The sequence below is a fragment of the Eulemur rufifrons genome, chromosome 28 (assembly GCF_041146395.1).
Source record: "Eulemur rufifrons isolate Redbay chromosome 28, OSU_ERuf_1, whole genome shotgun sequence".
In the NCBI taxonomy this organism is placed as follows: Eukaryota; Metazoa; Chordata; class Mammalia; order Primates; family Lemuridae; genus Eulemur; species Eulemur rufifrons.
In genome coordinates, this window is record NC_091010.1 from 66588190 (window position 1) to 66607321 (window position 19132).

At 45.9% G+C, this 19132-nt stretch overlaps 1 protein-coding gene across 1 annotated transcript in view; it reads right to left on the bottom strand.

Annotated features, from left to right (window-relative positions):
* The window catches only part of ADAM12 (ADAM metallopeptidase domain 12), a 283849-nt gene that overhangs the window by 235173 nt on the left and 29544 nt on the right, over positions 1 to 19132 (bottom strand). Inside the window, exon 2 of the mRNA XM_069460546.1 lies at positions 10259 to 10356. Coding sequence (XP_069316647.1) covers positions 10259 to 10356 — 98 coding nt within the window. The remainder of the gene's footprint in view (positions 1 to 10258; positions 10357 to 19132) is intronic.

Below are 19132 nucleotides of genomic sequence, written 5' to 3' on the forward strand. Positions count from 1 at the left end.
TTTGCACCACTCAATTCTGGAGATCAGACTGACCCCCACACCCCAAGTTGTTTAGGGCTCAGATTTGCATGGCGGTACATGGGCACCCCCAACAAGGTATTCAATGAACATCTACTGGATGGAAAAATAGAGAAATTGCTCAAGGTCTAAAATGGCATTTTCCAAGTGGTGTGTAACGTGTTCCCCCAATGACAGACAAATGTCGTTGAGGTAAATAGCACACTTCATTTTAATCATTTATATTCACTTTATGTGTTTGAGAAAAAAAATTGGTAAGTACATCAAGCGTGTATAAACTGTTAAGTGTAGCTGCTTCTATAATTAAGTTAAAGTCACGCTGGTGGCTCATGGGTGACTGAAGTCTGAGAATCACAGATGTAAACTATGTTGCTTGCATACACAGATACAGCTCTGCTAACCCATCAATGATAGGAAATAGGGTACACATGACGTTTCTGAATTTGGGCCAAACCATCCACATCCCTTCAAAGGTGACCCCTGTGAGATGCCAGCTGGGGTGGGATGTGCCAGGTGAGGCCAAGGAACCAAGCCCAGCTAATGGCACCCATGGAAACAGGAATCCTAATGGAGACACAGCCACAACCCTGGTCTCATTAGCTCTGCGCTCTCACCGACTCCGTTTTGGGTTTATGACCAAGTGTTTAAATTGTATGCTTGGAACATTAGTCGAGTCAAGCAATAAAAGAGACCCTTAGTACATTTGCTCAGTAAAGATTGCATATGACAATGGTTATGCCAGCTGAATGAAATATTTGTGTGTGCCACTTTGAGGAAAAGGTCAAATATAATTTCAAGTAATTAGCAGAAAGGCATGAATCAACTCAGGGAATGTGAAACGCCAGAGATAGGTCAAATGCTTGGGAGTTGGGAATTAATTTTTAAAAATAATTTTTTTTTTTTTTTTTAGGAAAAGAGCTTAATGAATGCGTTTGATTCTCAAGAACCGATTTACAGGACATAGCCATTCTTCTTTTTTTTTCCTCCATAAAGAGTCAAATTCCTGGTGTATTTTCTTTTACACCTAATTCGTGTAATTAATCGTGTGAAAAGATAAGGTGTCCCTCAGCTGTGACCCAGCATTTGAGATTTGTTTCTTTAAGATCTACACAGAGCACACACACATTTATTTCCTTGCTCTGTCAGCTGGGAAGACCAGGAGCAATGCCCCCAGCCACAGTCAGTATGTCCAGCACCTAGATTTTGGTCTCTAATATCATTCTGCAAGGAATCAGGGCCCCTTGGAGAAATGGCTGCTCTTAGGACAGAAACAGGAAATAGACCAGATGAAGCCAGTGCACCCTGCAGCGACAGAAAGGAACAAAGTGCTAAAATACACACTCTCAGGTATACGTCAGAGGGACACAGGCGCCAACTGCAAAAACTCCCAATGGCCAGAGGAGGAACAATTTGAACAGCAAAATAAAGCAGTACTGGATCACAACCTGAAGGATCGATATCCATGGGACCGTAGTGATATAAACAAACAAGTACATAAATAAATAGAGAATGTAGACAAATCTCATGGGCACAAGAATTCCAAATAATTTATGTAGCTACTTCCCCCTCAAGGAGTGGGGGGAGCATAACTCAGCACGCCTCCAGTGTGGGATGTGCACAGGGACTTCCTTCCAAAGGATACAGCAGGCACAGGGGAGGGGAGGAGCTTTATCGGGAGAAAACCAGCAAACACTCCCTGAGCCAGGTGCTGAAGGTGACCCTCAACACTGATGAATCCGACTGATGGTGTGAGCCCTCGATACGGTGTAGCGAGACTGGTACCTTCCTCTGTGGTCATCTCCCCACCACAGGCAGGCCCGGTCCAACCACAAGGAAAACATCAGACAAATCCCAGATGAAGCACAGTCTACACCATACACGACCATTACTCCTCAAAACTGTCAAAGTCATCAAGAACGAAAGCCTAAGACACTGTCACAACCAAGAGGAGCCTGAGGAGACACGAGACTAAATGTGACACGGGGTCCTGGATGCAGTCCTGGGATGGAGAAGGACGTTAGGGACACGCTAGGGAAGTCGGAATAAGGTGTGGACATTAGGTAACAACCCATCAAGATGGGTTCATTAATTGTGACAAATGTAACAAGAGGAGAAACTGGGTATGAGGCATGTATGAACTCTGTACTCTTTATAACTTTTTTTTTGTAAATCTAAAACTGTTCTTATAGAAAAAGCTTATTTTTAAAAATCTAGCAAGAACAGTCTTTGGGGAGTTAGAATCAACTTTTATTCTTACCAGCCCCAGATCTTAGACGGGCAGCTTTCTTTCAATGCAGTCTTGGGAGACGTGCATTTCCTTTTGACCATGCATGGTGACCCCCCCCACCACGTTCTCAATGGGGGTGGATACTGCCCCAAAGGAGCAAAAATTGGTCCTCAGGAAAGGGGAAAAATGTTTAGATATTACAGTGGTCATGGCCCCTCTGAAGGTTAACACTACCCTCAAAAATCTTATTCCTTAGCGTTCAAGTTCTCTTTTTAGGGAGAAATTAAATTTAACTATGTGCTATCAGTCAAGGATACAAAGTGTTACTCGAGAATTATAAAGAAAAAAATATTTTATAATCTGTTTCAACAACGTAAACCACTGTATCTCCTAAGCATTATCTAAATTTGCTCAGTTATTTTAAAACATGATTTTTAAAAAAAAAAAAAAAGACCCAGTCCCATGACGATGCTAGAAGCTCGTGGGAAAAGAAAAGGTTGCAGAAACTATAGGTTGACTTGATTCAAAAAAGACAGTTTTTTAAAATGATACTGAGGCCTTATTAAGAAGTTGGAGGAAGTGAGCGAGTTGGCGATGAGTGTTGTTGGAAACGCAGAGCCTCCTTGACTGAACAGAGAGCTCCCCAAGGGGACACAGCTGAATCAAGCACAGTGCCTTGGCTTGCCGTGTCCTCTGTGTGCTGGCCAAAAAGGAAGAGTGCGTAGGAAAGACCCTGGCAGGGAGCTGGGATGGAGCAGTCACATCTTGTTGAAGAAAGGCAGAGCTCCCTGGGGGAGGCAAGACCGATGGGGGAGAAGGCACTGCGGAGTGGCTCCCCCCGTGTGCCCTGCACCACCACCTCAGCTGTCTGCACCAGGGGAAGAAGCGAAAGATTTTTCTGAAAGGCAGCAGAGCGCTTGCAAAGAATACTAGACCGAGGCCCAGAAGCTAGTCTTCTCACTCCACGTTCTACCGCCGTGGGCTTCAGCAATCTTGCCTGCGCATGCACAGGACAACATCCACCCCGCACGGCTGCTGGGAGGATGCAGTGGGGTGGTAGCTGTGGAACATCCAGCCCAGGGGTTGCACAGGATGGCCTTCGGGCACACTGCCTGTTTTGGCACAGCCTTTGAGCTAAAACTAGTTTCGTGTTTTCAAATTTTTTTTTTTTTTTTTTTTTTAAAAAGGAGTATCTCATGACACGTGCAAATATATTAAATTAAAATTTCTATGCCCATAAGCAAGTGTTATTGGAACACAGCCACACTTATTTATGTATAATCTATGGCTGCTTCTGCAACAGCCGAGTTGAGAAGCTGCACCAGACATTGCACAACTTGCACAGCTGACTATCTTACTGTTTAGCTCTTTATAGAGAAAGTTTGCCAACCCCCGGTACAGCCCCATCCAAGCTCAAGGGAAGGCTCCTGGCAACTCCCAGTTTCCTTGTGTTTCTCATTCTTCCCCACCATGCAGTGGTTCTCAACCAGGTGCAACCCCCCACCCCAGGGGACATTTGACAACGTCTGGAGACATCTGGGGTTGTCACAACTGGGGACAATGATATTGCATCAATGGAGCAGAAGCAGGGATGCCACTAAACAGCCTCCTCCCCCCACATACACCAGGCAGCCTCTGGTGTTTGAGGAAAGCATAAATGTTGACTTTGTGTCATGTTCTGTAGAGGCCACAGCCACCTCCATAGCCGTGGATGATCTAGTACCCGGCGCACAAGTGGAGTCTCACAGTCAACAAACATCCCGCGTTCACTCCAGCAGGTGCCAAACACTGCACTGAGGGGAAGGGCGTACAGCTGTGGCCCCTGCCCTGGGGGAGGGCACAGGCTGGGTGGGAGAAGCAGGAATACAACCAGCAGTGACGGCACTATGCAACTCTGCCACAGGGCTGAGCCCCAAGTCACGGAGAGTGGGGTCTGAGGCCAATACAGTAGGCAGAAGGAACCCCTGAGGCAGAGTCAAAATTAATCTTCAGAACACCTTGCTGCTTTCATGCCTCCATGCAAGTCCAGCCTTTCTTCTCTGCAGAGCGACGGAGCACCGCGTGTTGGGGTGAACACAGTCGAGCTGGCCTATTTTAGGGGCTGTGCCATATTCAAAATACCCAACTGGAAGAACTGGAATTGCTCTCAGGGAGTGAGAAGTTTGCCTTGAGAGGCAGAAGGAACCAAGGAAACAGATGCAGCTCTTTCCTCGTGCCCATTCTCATCACATGCTCCTCAGGGACCTCAGGGGACGTACTCATCATTTAAGTTGTGTCCCTAGCAGCGTCTGTTTCTGCCATGTCCACAGGCTGAAGCTGCAAGAGTGGCACGTGTGCGTGGTATGACTGCACAGCGCAGGTGCAATGACTCACCAGGACAAAGGTGCAGGAAGCATGAATTTGGCCAGGGGGTCAGGATGAGCTTCACAAGAGCTGGTGCTGTTTAGGCTGGGGCTTCAAGATGAACAGGATTCAGGGGTCATGGGACAGAACACATGCTAAGCATGGTGGCAGAGAACACAGCCTCCTCGGGCAAAAGGCTACCCCACAGCTGTACAGCTGAGACGTGGAGGTGGCACCCGGAGCCCCGCTGGCTGAAGGCTGCAGAGCCCGGTGGCATCACGCTAAGGAACTTGGCTTTGAAGTCAGGTGTCATGGGCAGCTTCTGAAGGATTGGAAAGCTGGAAGGGGACAGGCTCTACCTGTGATTTGGGCAGATCACCTGCCTCCGTTTATAGAAAGGGCTGGAGCAGGGAAGGACTGAGGCAGCGGTGACGGGCAGGCACAGGAAGGGGCAGGAGTGCCGGGCGGGAAGAGCTGAGTGGTTTTGATGAAGTGCTGGGAACACGAGCCGGACCGAGGGGTGGCAGGGAATGGGGGTGCCCGTGAACGGGTCCCACCCCTCTGGGAAGTCTGGTTACGCAGGGAGGAAGGGGACAGCTATTGGAGGAAGAGCGGGGCTGTTTCCTCAGCTGTGAAAAACAGCAAATGGAAATGATCAGAGCAGAAGGCACCGCTGCCATTTTAATCAGGTGCTATTTGATAGTCGATATTGGAGACCTGTCATATGTTAAGGGAAGCGTTGATTTCACCTTCTAATTGGTTTGCCTTTTATTTTCCATTTCACATACTATTTCTATAACTCCATTCTCATGTAAGAAAGCTGGAAATTGGAAATTTCCTGGAGTATTCAAAGGCTGAGCCCAGCTGAAGTCATTTCACAATCAGTCACATTTTGACATGTCTTCCCTGGTTCCAGGGTGGTTGTTTTTTTGTGTGAGGCATGAAATTGGGGCTTGGTCCATAAAGACCCTTTAAACTTTCACTATCACCTTACATTTGTGTAGCAGTGTTGAGTTTCTAATGTATCCATAGCCATTGTTTCATCCCATTCTCACAGCGACCCTAAGAGGAAGGGGGAGCAGATAAGCCTCTCCCCATGTCACAGACGACAGCAAGACAAAGGTTGCAAGCTCTGCAACGGGCACAAGGTCACTCTTCCCTGTCCCTCTCCTCTGAGCACAAAATTATCAGTGGCAGTGATGCCTCAATTCTTGATTTGGAAAGGACGTATTAGCATCCCATTCAGAGAGAGAAAGAACTTTTGCCCAAATCTGCTGAATCGAGTTGACCAGCATACTGACGCTAGGGGTAGCATCGATGTCCAGGAGTGGCTCTAAGCCTTGTTAAAATCACCTGAGGGTACTTTTAAATAAGAAGATGCCTGGGCCCTTCCCCCAAACCCATTCAATTAGCTCTCAGTGAGTGGAGGCTGAACACTTGCACAAGTTTCTGGGTGATTCTGATGTGCCACCAGACTGACAACCAGCGTACAAAGTCAATGACGTGGTGGACACCAAATTGAACAGGGGTCCTTTTTCTCTGGGGGTGTTTATGGTGGCAGCCTCTCCCAACTATGTACCAGAGCAAGGCACGGGCGTTATTTTTGCCATCTCTAACCCACTGGCAAGTCCAACCGACCTTCCCTTCAGAACATGTCCCCAATCTGACAGCTCCTCGCCACGGCCCACAAGCAGAGTTTGAGTTGCCCCAGCCTCGACACCCTCCCCTCGTCTCCGTCTTGGGCCCCGTGCTGGGTCTAGGCCCAGCCGTCAGAGCTTGCTGTTAAAACTCACCCACACTCCCCAGGCTCCAAGCCCCGAGCTGCCTTCCCATTGCAGTTCTATCCCATTTGGCCTCTGCTGACCTCTACTGCACACTGCGCCCGGCCCTCTGTTCTCGCCTCCACTTGCTGTTCCCTCCCCTGGACGCTCTTCCCTAGATCTGTGTGGCTGGCTCACCTGTCATGGCATTCAGGTCATTTTCAGATGTCACCTCCACAGAGGCCTTTCCTGACCACCCAGAAGGGCAGAGGGGTTGCTGCAGCACCAAGTGCATGACAGGCAATTATAAATGTTGGGGAACGAATGATTAAGTCTCCAGGAACTTGTTACTGCCTTTTAGTGCAAAGTACTTTGGGGCAAAGCATGGTGAGGAGAATGACCAGCTCCACCCAAGGGTCACAGGGTGGCCTGGGACACTGCATCACGGGATGATGGAAGGTCCACGCTGGTCCGGTGGGGGGTGCAGGTCAGAACCCCGAGTCCACGGGTAGGGGGCTGGTGAGTGACAAGCACATCTAGACCACACAGTGATGTCCCTCTCACACCAAGCCTGGCGTCTGCCTTCTCACTGGACGTGAGGGACACATCCGAGGGTTTCAAGAGGATTTGTGATGAGTCAGATTTTGGTTCTAGGGAAACAATTCTGGAAAGTTGTCTGGAGGAAAACAAAGGATATGACTTGGAATCTCCAGTCCCCCGTCTCCGTGTTACTGCCTAAGCCCTACATTCTCGTGGCATTCCCAACCCGAACCTGCCTGTCCACACTTCCAGTCCTGGCTCACGGGACTTGTGCCGGCCACCCGAATGGACACGATGTCTTAGAGTTAGGTGTCTCTGGGTAAGTAAGGAAGGCCTTTCATGGTCATGAATACTGCACGTGTCACCACTAGGGAAGAATAATTACAAAAAATTAACATTACGTTTTGATGAGTCACATAAAATCAGAGTATTTAATTATCAGAGAAAGGTGGCCAGCAGTTCATCTTCTCAGGACACGTCTGTTTCCTGCAGGCTGCTGTTTCTACAGCACGTCCACCTGTGGGAGGAGCCCTGTGGGGAATTCTTGGTCCTTGCTGCTCATGTCACCCATCCCAAGTCTGTCTGTCCCACGCTGCAGACACACCGGCTCCTTCCTGTCCTTTGCACACCACCCTCTCATATACTTGGCTCTCCCCGTGGCTGGCTCTTCGAAACTTATTGAAAAAGTTTAGTATCTTATGTCTTTGAAAGGGCTTTCCTGGCCCACCCAGCAAATGACACGGCCCCTCACATACTTTGCTATTTCTTTGTTAACACACTTACCGCAATTGGAATTTATTTTGTTCGTTTCCTTCACTGGAATGTGAGCTGCAGAGGCAAAAATCTCGTTTGCCTTCTTCACTGACTGCACACCTGGCACCTGGCACCTGTGGCTGCTCAGCTAAAACACTGGCAGAACAGAAAGCAGAGGAGCGAGGAGAAGGAGCAAATCTAAAAGTCTGTATTTAGAAGCACAACAGGCCTCATCGTCCTCCAAAAATACTAAACTCGAGCGTGTTTTGTATACTTGAAGATACATTGTGTTGGTGCAGTTGAAGATTAAAATCTTGGCCGTTACTGGTGACAAGGACAGACAGTCTCACACACCCACCCACCACCGGCCAGATTCCCTATTCCCGCAGCACATACGCACGCCCTCCCCACGGAGAATTCCAGCACACGCGACAGACACTGCCATGTACTCCTTTCGATGCAGGGTTTTTGGCGGTTACCCACCAAACATGCGTACACGTGGTAATTATACAGCCATATGCTGATGCCATATGCTGCACATTAAGATGAGCCTTGTGGCACAAAATACTGTCCCCAACCGACCTAGGTCCCTATTCCCTTTACACGACGTCAGTAACCTGGAGTTACGTTACTGCAGTAGGTATGCGTCTGCCACCCACATGGTTCTAATCCTGGAGGGAGGATCCCAGGGGAGTTGGGGCAGCTACCAAACAATGATGGCCTTTCCTAGTTTCTATGAGGATGGTGCTTTCCACCCAAGTCACCGGGTGATAGCTCAGTTAGCAGACAAGCCGACTCCCCCTCCAGGCTCCTGGAGACGCCTGCCAGATGGCTGGCAGGCGGGAAGGGTGAAGCTGGAGGTCAGGTCGAAACCAGAGCAGACCCAAGCTGGTGCCACTGGGGCAAGCCCATCCCCCCTCATATGACACCCCCACCCCCAGGGAGGGCTGCCAGGTAAAACACAGGACACCCAGTAAATTTGCATTTCAGATAAACAATACTATTTTTTAGCATGGGTATGCCCCAAATATTGCATGGGACATACTTATACACACACAAAAAAAGGAATTTGTTTATCTGAAATCACATTTAACCAGCATCCTGGAGTTTCATCTGCTAAATCTGGCAACTGTACCCCCAGGGAAAGTTCCCATAATGGCTTCCACCATCCAAGAAATTTTAGATTGTTTCATATATTTTATATGATTAGTGCCTGTAAGTATTTTAAATAGACTTTCTTTATAAAACAGTACACTCCTCTTTTCTTGTATCTGTCATAGTTTTTCCAGTTTTGCTGATAAATAGCATGATGAAATTTTCTTTATTATCTTATTTTCTTCCAGGAAATATCATCAATACCACATTTGACTTGTACTTTGTATATTCAGTTTGCAGCCAACTCCATGAAACAGCAGTGTTTTATGAAGTGCAGATTTGGCATTTAACTCATTTAATCAAACCACCAACCTTCACTGCTGCTCAGACTCCAGCGCAAGCTCTCTAGATGTAAACTGTCTTATCAGTATGCACAGAAGGGTGGCCCACTGCAAGCATCCCAGGAAGCCACAGAGATTTTCACAATCTCAACTGCTCTTTAAAAAAAATCTGTTTTCTGTTACACAAAATGATCTAAAAATAGTTCTATATAACACAAGGACAAAGCCATCTGTATGATCTCTCCAAAGCTCATATTTCTATAGATTTTTATCACTTTCCAACTGTTACTACAAGTTCTGAAACAATGTCATTTGGCAGATAAAACTCACCAAAATATTACATTTAATCACTATTATTTCAATTATTTTATATCATAAAAGGCTCAGATCAAATGTGTCAAAGTAAACAAAGTTTAGACTGCATTAAAACTCATTATAAAGTTTTTTGAAGTTGCATAAATATGTTCCTACCAATAATCAATTCGAAAAACCAAAATGTTGATTAAATAGACATGAATATTAGAAAAGTACCCAACATTCAAGTAAACCGAACATGGAAGTTTTATACCTGGGATTGTAACCCCTGGTGTTTGCATGAAAAATAACTTTTAATAGACACAAATAATGCTAGGTCATTCATCAGAACTGCCTCAAAATTGGTTCATATTTTACCCTCTTAAGAATAAAGCTTTCATTTTGTAAGAAGTTGGCATTGGCCGGGCGCGGTGGCTCACGCCTGTAATCCTAGCACTCTGGGAGGCCGAGGTGGGCGGATCGTTTGAGCTCAGGAGTTCGAGACCAGCCTGAGCAAGAGCGAGACCCCATCTCTACTAAAAATAGAAAGAAATTATATGGACAGCTAAAAATATATATATATAGAAAAAATTAGCCGGGCATGGTGGTGCATGCCTGTAGTCCCAGCTACTCGGGAGGCTGAGACAGGAGGATCGCTTGAGCTCAGGAGTTTGAGGTTGCTGTGAGCTAGGCTAACGCCACGGCACTCACTCTAGCCTGGGCAACAGAGTGAGACTCTGTCTCAAAAAAAAAAAAAAAAAAAAAGAAGTTGGCATTAAAATGGGTCAAGATAAAACCTGAATAAAAGAATATGAATGCAGTTAATGTGATTTTAAAAGTTCAGTCTGAAAGCTGAGAGAAGGAAAAAAAGGAAAAGAAAAACTGACCTTTGAGTCGAGGCCCTTCATCGGGATCCAGAGGTCTCCACTCAGAAGGGAGGCACCGACCACTTCATGAGCTCCTCCGTGGTCCCACAAGCTCACCCCTGAATCAAAAGGAAACAGCTCCATTTTTCATTCTGGTTGGGAGAAGTTTGACATCAGAAGCTTATCACATAAATGACACAGTGAAAATATCTGGAAGTTGAGTAAGCCCAGGGAAAGACTATAATCCATTAAATCATGGTAAGTTAAAACTGACGGATTCTGTCAATTTAACTATTAAAATTTTGTACCTTAAACAAAAGTTATTTTTTTCCTTCAAGACATAACACATATCAGATTATCACAGTTAAGGTACCTAATTCAGCCCTTCAACAAGCAACAAAAACGCACCAACAGTAACTTTTTGAAATGATGAATTAATGCTTAAGATCCGCTCTCTATTAAAGTCTCAAGGCTTTAGCTGTATTAAGAATAAATCCATTTATTTAAGTCCCTGTGAATCTGTTAAACACAATGCCAATTCTCTCTGCACTTACAGAGTCTAATTTTATATGCTTTAGTAAGTGACTCTATAGACAAAATTAATTTTCCAGTTCAGACTGACTAGACTGGTTTATGTAAAAAAAAAAAAATCAAGTCATTCAATAAACTATTATATGATCTTGTTTCTTAGGGTCCTGTCTGTTGAACCAGTTAATATTCCGACACAGGTTCAATTTAGCCCCATTTCCATAAACAATCCTAATGGAAAGTACAACATTTTTCTCTTCTGCAGAGTGTATCACTTTCTGAGCAAATGCAGCGATTTCTCTGGGGCTGCTCCCCGGTGAGGTCAGGCCCCTGGTATTCGGTGCGACCACAGTGTCTCCCTCAAGGTAAAGGATGGACCCAATCGCCTCACATGTTATTACCATTTCTTCAACCAGGACTCATAATTTTCAGACCTGAGTCATAACAGCACAGTTTTAAGTTACTAAAGAGTTCACATTTATTGGGCACAAATGGTATTGAAATTTTAATCCTAGACATTTTACAGTTCCCCAAATACTTTTAAATCCACACCATTTTATCATTCTCGATGTGGAAGTCTGCAGTTATATTCAGGTTACGAAAGGATTACTACTCGAGTATTAACTGTCTGACACAGCCTCTTCGAAACATTCTCAAGCTGCTCACAAAACATTTAAAACCCCCAGTTGTTAAGGGCCAAACGGGAAACAGGGATGAACCGAGTCAGGTGGCAGAGGGGTGAGCCGGCGCCCTCGGCCACGTCGGGGGAGGAAGCAGTGAGGGGACCACGAGCACAGGCTGAGTAATGGGACGAGGACATGGCCCCTGGGCTAGGACAAGCTGTCTTCAGGGGTGAACTGTGTTCGAGGGACGAGGGAGCGGGCAGTGCAAGCAGAGGGCGCTGGCTCCAGGCGGTGACACCCGTGGACATCAGCGGAGGCTGGCTGGACGTGGAAATGATTGGCCATCTGAGTAAAGACAGATGTCCCTCTCTCCTGGCTTCAGGGGGGCAACGTCTGGCAGCACAGAGATCCTGACTAACGGAACCCACCCCTCCCAAGGCCGAGTCCACCCCCAGTGTGCTCCAAGGTAGCGCAGCAGGCTCGGGAGACTCAGCCCAGCACCCCCACCCGCACCAGCTGCGGGTCTAACTGTTTGCTCACTCACTCGACAGGTGTTCATTAACCTCATGACGTGCGCTCTTGTAGGTGGCTCTAGACCTGATGGCTTCTGTTCAAAAAGCCCATTCTTTCTGCTTCAGGCCAGCGCCCCCTAATGTCACCTGGACCCCTTCTGCCCCACTGCCAGGACCCTCAACTCTTGAGGGCCCAGCTGTCTTGGTCCCGTGCATCTCAGAGAGGGACACAGATAAAGATGCCCTCGTGGAGTACAGTCTTCTATCAGGAGGGAGACGACTAAGCAAATGAGACCATCGTTTCAGAGAGCAACAAGCGCTATGCAACAGGACGACAGAGACTCTGTGAAACTTGTCATCTTCCCGTAAATCAAACATTATTCCAAAATTTACAAATATGAAGAACAGTGACCATCGAGTGGCCAGGAAGCCCTTTTTTCCCCTTGGGGTGGAGATGGGGAGCGACAAGCTGAGAGACAGCGCGGATGAGCTCGGGGGCAGAGGCAGCGCCAGCGTTTTCGTCGCCCACCGAGCGAGGCGGAGCCTGGGAGCCCCGGGGAGCACACGGATGCTCAAAAGGCACGTCAGCATCAGCTGGTTCCGACAGCGTCATTCTCGCAACTTTGCCAAGACCCGGGTCTCCTGCTCAGGCCCCCATGGGATTCCCACGTTGGAATGGACGGAAACAGCGAGTTCTGATCCAGCCACGCAGCTCCCACAGAGCCGGAGTACAGAGTGCAATCAATTGAGCTGTACGAGGGCTGGCATGTTATTGCAACTGCATTAAGGCAGCTTTAAAATACCAGCAATTATGGAGCGAAAACTGGAGATCCACCTGAACTTTCCCCTCAACTACTGAAAACCAAACTCACGCCAAGAGTCACCAAGGCTGTTACTGAAATCCTCGCAAAGTCAGTTAAAACTGCCAAGACGGTGATTGCAAGCATTTTAAAATATCCTCCACATAAACAAACCAGTTTAATTATAAGCTACTCCTGGCAGTTCTGAGTGAAAATTGAGTTGTTAATCACAAATCCAATTGTCCAAGAGCCTGTTAAACTGGGCAGAGGAAGGGTTCTCGAACGGGAGTCCTGTGTCACTCACCACCCACCTCAGCCATCCGGAGGCTGGGACGGTTTCCACGGGTATCCTAGCCACAGTGCTGAAGTCTGGGAAGATTTTCACCCAGGCCTCAGACAGGTGGAGGAAAAGTCTTTGCACTTGACAGAACTCACTTGAGAAGCTGCACATCTTAGGAGAAAGGGAACTGCGCAAGAAACCCAGGTCTAGTCGTCAAACCATTAGCATGTGCCCCGACAGTGAGGGGACCAAGGAACAGAAACTCAACACCTGGACTTTGGGGAGGCCGGGGAGGCACAGGTGGGGCTTATTTGATAATCAGGCTGAGGCCGCACAAACCAAACAAGGAACATCCTTAGTCCTCGGAACTGTCTTCTCTAAGGCTCTTGGGGGCAGAGAAAGGCACAGTTATACGTGGTGTTCTGAAAGCAAAATATCCCAACCACTGAACATTTCCCTTTTCACCTACATATTCCAACATCTTAATTTCAAAGCAGTTTTAGCTATAATGTTTCCCTCTAGAAGACTATTTCTAAATATTCTAAGAGTTTAGGAGGCAGACTAGGGCAACGCTTATAGAATGCTGTGTAACCTTTTTAAGAAATTGAGTAACTGCACTCTTTGCTGAAAACAGTATTATCTGTGTGCATGGATAATGAAGCTATCTTAGCTTTTTAATTGGTTACAAAATATCCCCTTAGCAGTATCTATACTCACAAGACCATTTATGAGCTTTGTTTATTTATACACTGGTATTTCTTTTAGACGATGCAAATAAAAGTTTTATTTCGATTGCACGGATAGACAGAATAAATTATACACAGCTGTGAGACATCGGAACGTATTTTATGGAGTGATCTTATTGGTAAATTATAAAAGCGGGTCTTGAATGATGTATACATTCAAGCCTGAAAACCCAGGGAAAAAATATGACCTTATAAAATACGTAGTTTGCATACATTTTGTTTTCCATACATATATTTGGACAACAAAACTCACAATTACCTAAATAAGAAAGGTGGAGAGCTTATACTGGGGAGGAACTTCTAGGTTTTCTGATACAGTGTATCCTGACTCATTGCTTGCTGTTTTGATAAAATGGCCAATGTGCTTCAGTCTCATCGTGAAAAACACAGAGCAGGTACTTTGGTTTCCAACACAGTTATCTTCTATGACGACCAGCTCTGCTTTCCCACAGGACCCTCGCTTGTCTCCTCATCTGAGTTTGTCACCTTCAGACTGATTAGGGCTGGTCAAGTGGAAGGTATATACCCAGTTCTTCAGGCAGTGACCTTTGCAGCGAAAGCCTTCAAGGTTATGGAAAAGCCAGCAAAGTTGACTCGCCCCTAGAACCTGCCTCTGGCTTGGTTTATGGCCCCTTGTCAAAGTCTGCAACTGAGGTCTTTCCTCTCCAAGTGGAAACCACACTCTAGCCTTCCAGGAGCCTCTCTGGGCCCAGGAAGCTCAACTCAGTCAACGCAGTAAAGGGCTTTCAAAAAGACTAAAGCCTGAAATCAGTCTAGGGTATCAGAATCCAAGCTCCTAGACTTTGCGGCAGTGTTTGTATAACTAGACCACAGCATTGGTGTGACAGTCACAACAACATTGGTAATTAGAAAGTGCTGGGGTTTAGGGGGATACCCGTGGGTCCACCTTAGCCTCCCAGCAGGCCATTGGGAAAACCAACTGATGAAATTACTAGTTAAAAGAAAATTTTAAACCTCACACCCAGAGTTCTGGCTTTAAAGAAAATTATTAACAGCACCTATATGAACTTTAAAAAGGAGAATCAATCTCTTAAAGTAGAATTAAGATAAATATTCCTTTGAAAATCTAAGTGGGGGAAAAAAAAATGTTGGGGCAGCCATCGTGAGCTGCAGAAGCAGCCAGGGACAAAACCTTGGGAACTCGTTAAGCATTTTATAAGCCCCCAGGATCCAAGACCTAAAGAAAACCTTGCAGGACTACCTGAGCAGCTCCTTGTTGCAGGGCGATACGGTGGTGGTGCTCCCAGGAAGGCTAAGATATTTCCCTGGTTCAGATTCATGCCCACAATCTTAACCAAATAATGACATCATTCTTACATTTTAGCTGCATACTCCTTAAGTGGAAATTAGTAATGCAATTTTAAAATGACATAAATCAAGGATCCTCAAAAGAACCCATGGTAAAAGTTCACCTGAAAAAAGTAATTGTGTAGAGGAGAAAGCTGGCAAACTCTGTCAGCCAGACGGTCAAGGTCAACATCAGCAATGATAAAGTCACGTGGATAGCGTGTACCTGTAACACGAGGTGATGAGAACGACACTTGTTACCTATGCTAGTCCTCCTCAAAACCCATAACTCCAGTCTAATCATGAGATAAATCCCCCAAAAAGTGCATCCTAAAACATACCTAACTAGCACTCCTCAAAACCATCAATGTCATCCAAAACAAGGACAGTCTGAGATACTGACACAGACAGGAGGAGCCTAAGGGGACACACAGCTAAAGGTAATGTGGCGTCCTGGATAGGACTGAGGAACAGAAAAGACACATTTGGTAAAAACCAAGGAAATGTGAATAAAGTATAAACTTAATTTAAAATAACTATGTCCATATCGGCCCATTCATTGCAACAAATGTACAATGCTAATGTAAGACGTTAACAACAGAGCAAATGGAATGTGGGGTCCCTGGGAACCACCTGTACTATTCTCTGCAGTTTTTCTATAAATCTGAAAGTATCCGTAAAGATAAAGTCTGCTACCACTAATATTTAAAATTTAATCTGAATCGTACAAGAATAATCATGTCATTCAGGAGTTATAGGCTCTCTAGTGGCTGGTTTTCACCAAGGGCTCCGAGTATCAGCAAACCGGAGTGTTTACCACTCCCCTCTCTTCTGACATCACTGTTTGTTCAGATGGAAGAAAAGACTCGGCAACTGCGAGCTAAAAGCATCAAATATTCACTGACGAGGTTTCCTGGAGTATAAAAGGGCAGAGGTATGTGAAGATAGTTGATCCTCAAGCAATCCAAAGGCCCCTTTTCAAGTACTCCAGAGTACTCCAGAAAACATAACAAATCGAAATAAAACCTTAATTTGTGCATTATTGGCTACAAGAGTCTAGGGGTAGTAGAGAAGGGAGAGCTGCCACTTGGTTTGAGAAGGTGACCCTAAGCAACTGTCACATAAACACATCGATACATCGGTATTGAAACAGAATCCAGATTCTCTCAGAGCCCAGGACTGCAGCTGCCACCCTGGCAGGCGAGATTGTCAAGTTGCAGCCTCGTCTGGGGGAAGCAGCCAGACCGTCCTGAATCAGCAGACACGTCCTGCCTCTGCCCACGCTACACATGATCTTGAGCAAGTCACTTGCATTCTTTGGTACTCTGAGTCCTTATGAGTCACGCTAAACTATGACCACCATCCACCCCAGAGGGCTGGGAAGAGGATTAAGTGAGATCACGAATGCAAAAGTGTACGTGGACATCATTTAGTTTAGTTTTTTAATTAGTCATTGGAAAGACAGACACCACAATGTTGTTCTTTGCTGGGATTTTTTGAGTGTTGGGGATATCAATTATGTTTTTCTTCTTTGTATTTGATTTTTCTATAATCAGCACATATTACTTTTATGATGAAAAAGTTAGCTTAAAAAAACCCCCATCATTTGGATGCATGAGGACAAACCAACAGTTTTCCTGGCACCACAGATACACAGCCTTGGGCATGCCAGAGGACAGAGCCATTTGGAAATAAAAGCAATCAAGTACGATAGCACAATTAAAGTTCGGAAAAGATGTTTTATGTGTCATTTTGAAATTCAAAGAAAGCCAGTTATAGTTTCCCATAAATGTTTCAAATGGATTCATACCCCGAGCACAAGTTGTCTCTACCACCCATAAACATAACTTCCCCTGCTACGGTGCCTCCCGGCTGCAGGAGCAAAATCATTTGCAGCATTAACTTACATTTGATAACCCTTTGCTGGCCAGTGGAAGCCAGTATGAATTCCATTTTACAAATTGTGAGACCAAACTATAGGAGTTGTACAGATTTTTCTCAAAGTTGTCCCGTAATAAATGGCAGAGTTAATGGCAAAACCCAAACCCTTTGCATTTCAAACACATTTCATTCACTTTGTAACACTTTCGGGGGCAGGGAAGAAGGGAGTCAGAATTCTTCAAAGTTGCTTTGTAAGAAATGATATAGATGGAAAATGGAACCAATTAAGATTTATACCTGAACAATTTTGGGATGTTAACAAAAGGACAAGAGTAGAAGGTAACTTATCCCATTTTGTCTGTAAACTTACTAAACAGAATTAAGCAGCAATGAGAAAGCAGCCGTTCCGCATCTGTACTGAAGCCCCAGCTCGCTCTGAGGCACTAACGTCCCTGCTGCATCAGCGGGCACCGCCGACCGCCTTCCGCACTACACACCTGCTGGGGCAGTGCTTGACGGCTCTGCGTTTCTCCCACTTCTCTGCCCAGGTCTTGCCCTGTGAACGCCCCCAAGCGTCAGCTCTTGGCCATCTTCCCTCCCTACCCTCACTGATCCCCAGAGAATTCAATTTTTTAGCTGGTGCTGCCTAAATCAGTATTTTCCCATCCAGCCGTGTATATCTGAGCACGGTCTGTGTTATAATATCTAGTAGAAATAGTAATTTAAAAATCAGAAGTTTTTTTTCCATCTTCATCCCCCAGCCAAAAAACCAAAACACTTTCTACCATACATGTCTCATCAATACCACCACCATTCACCCCGCTCCTGCGTAAGCCACGCGGCTGGGTGACTTCTGTGACACAATCCTGTTTTTACTGCCCATAGTCAACAGCTCCGATTGAGTGTTTTGTGCTTTGGTTTTGCCCTTTTGTTTTCTAAAAACTCTCCTACTTCTTAACTGGCTACTTTTGGACAGCCGCCTCATCTGCAGGTTCTAACCTCTCCCAATTTTGAAGGAGAGGACGTTTGGTAAGAACGAGGATGGATGGCAGGGTTTTCCATCCGGAGAACGTGACCGTGAAGGCCCTAAGGCAGCAGAGAGCGTCCTGGTTCCAGGAGCATCCGCGTGGTCAGCGTGGCTAACACAGAGTGAGCAGCCGGAGGCAGAGGAGGAGGAGATGTCAGCGGTAGACCGGGCCCAGGCTGGAGCAGGCCTTCCAAGGCAGACACAGGATGTTATCTGAGGGCAGTGGGAGCCATTCTAGGGCTTTTAAGCAGAGTAAATCTGACTCAGATTGGAAACATTCCCTGAGAATGAACTGTATGAAGCCCAAAGAAGAATGGATAAATGAGAACTATTCCCAGGGCAAAAATGCAGTGTTGGGTGGAAATTACATAATCAATAGATATTGATTACAGTGGTGAATGCTAAGTCAGCAATTGCTATGTAAGCAATTCCTGTTCTAATCTTAACTTGTTTAAACCTGACAAAAACCCTTTGAAATTCATCTCCATTTAATAGATGCCAAAACTGAGGCACAGAGAACTTACACGACGTGTCCAGGGTGACACAAATCATGAAGCCGGGAGGACAACTCATACAGACAACTTGTAGGGTCTGTGCTCCTAATCCTACTACATGGTAAATAATCATTCTGGCCAGGACACACTTGCAATAAAATTGAAATTTTTTTCCTAAGTCCTGGAATCTCATCTCCTGATAGCACCGTCTTGCTCTCTCTACTGTCGCCACACTGACATCCATCTGACCCTTTAAAATGCCCAGCAATGTCCTACCTTGTGTCCTTTGCTGTGCTTCTCTGCTTAGAAGACTCTGCCCTCAAACCTTTGCATGTCCCCAAACCTTATTCTTCAAGTCTCTGCTCCAACGTTACCCCCTCGAAGAAGCTGCCCTACTTAAATCCCTTCCTCCCAGCCCAAGGTGCTCCCCAGCCCTCAACCCATTTTGTTCCTTTAATACTTATTAGTATCCAGTCTTATTTATTTACCTCTTTGTCTTCACCACCCTGCCCTCATAGTCAAAAATGGGAATACCAAGGGGCAGGGGCCTTGTCTGCCAAATTCAATCTTGTATCTTCTTGTGCAGACAAGCATTTGTTCCATGAATTACTGTCAACAAATTAAAAAACTTTCATGGCCTTGCGGTGCTCATGAGGACATAGGGATGGGAGTCCAGGGCTTGGTTCTCATCTTGGA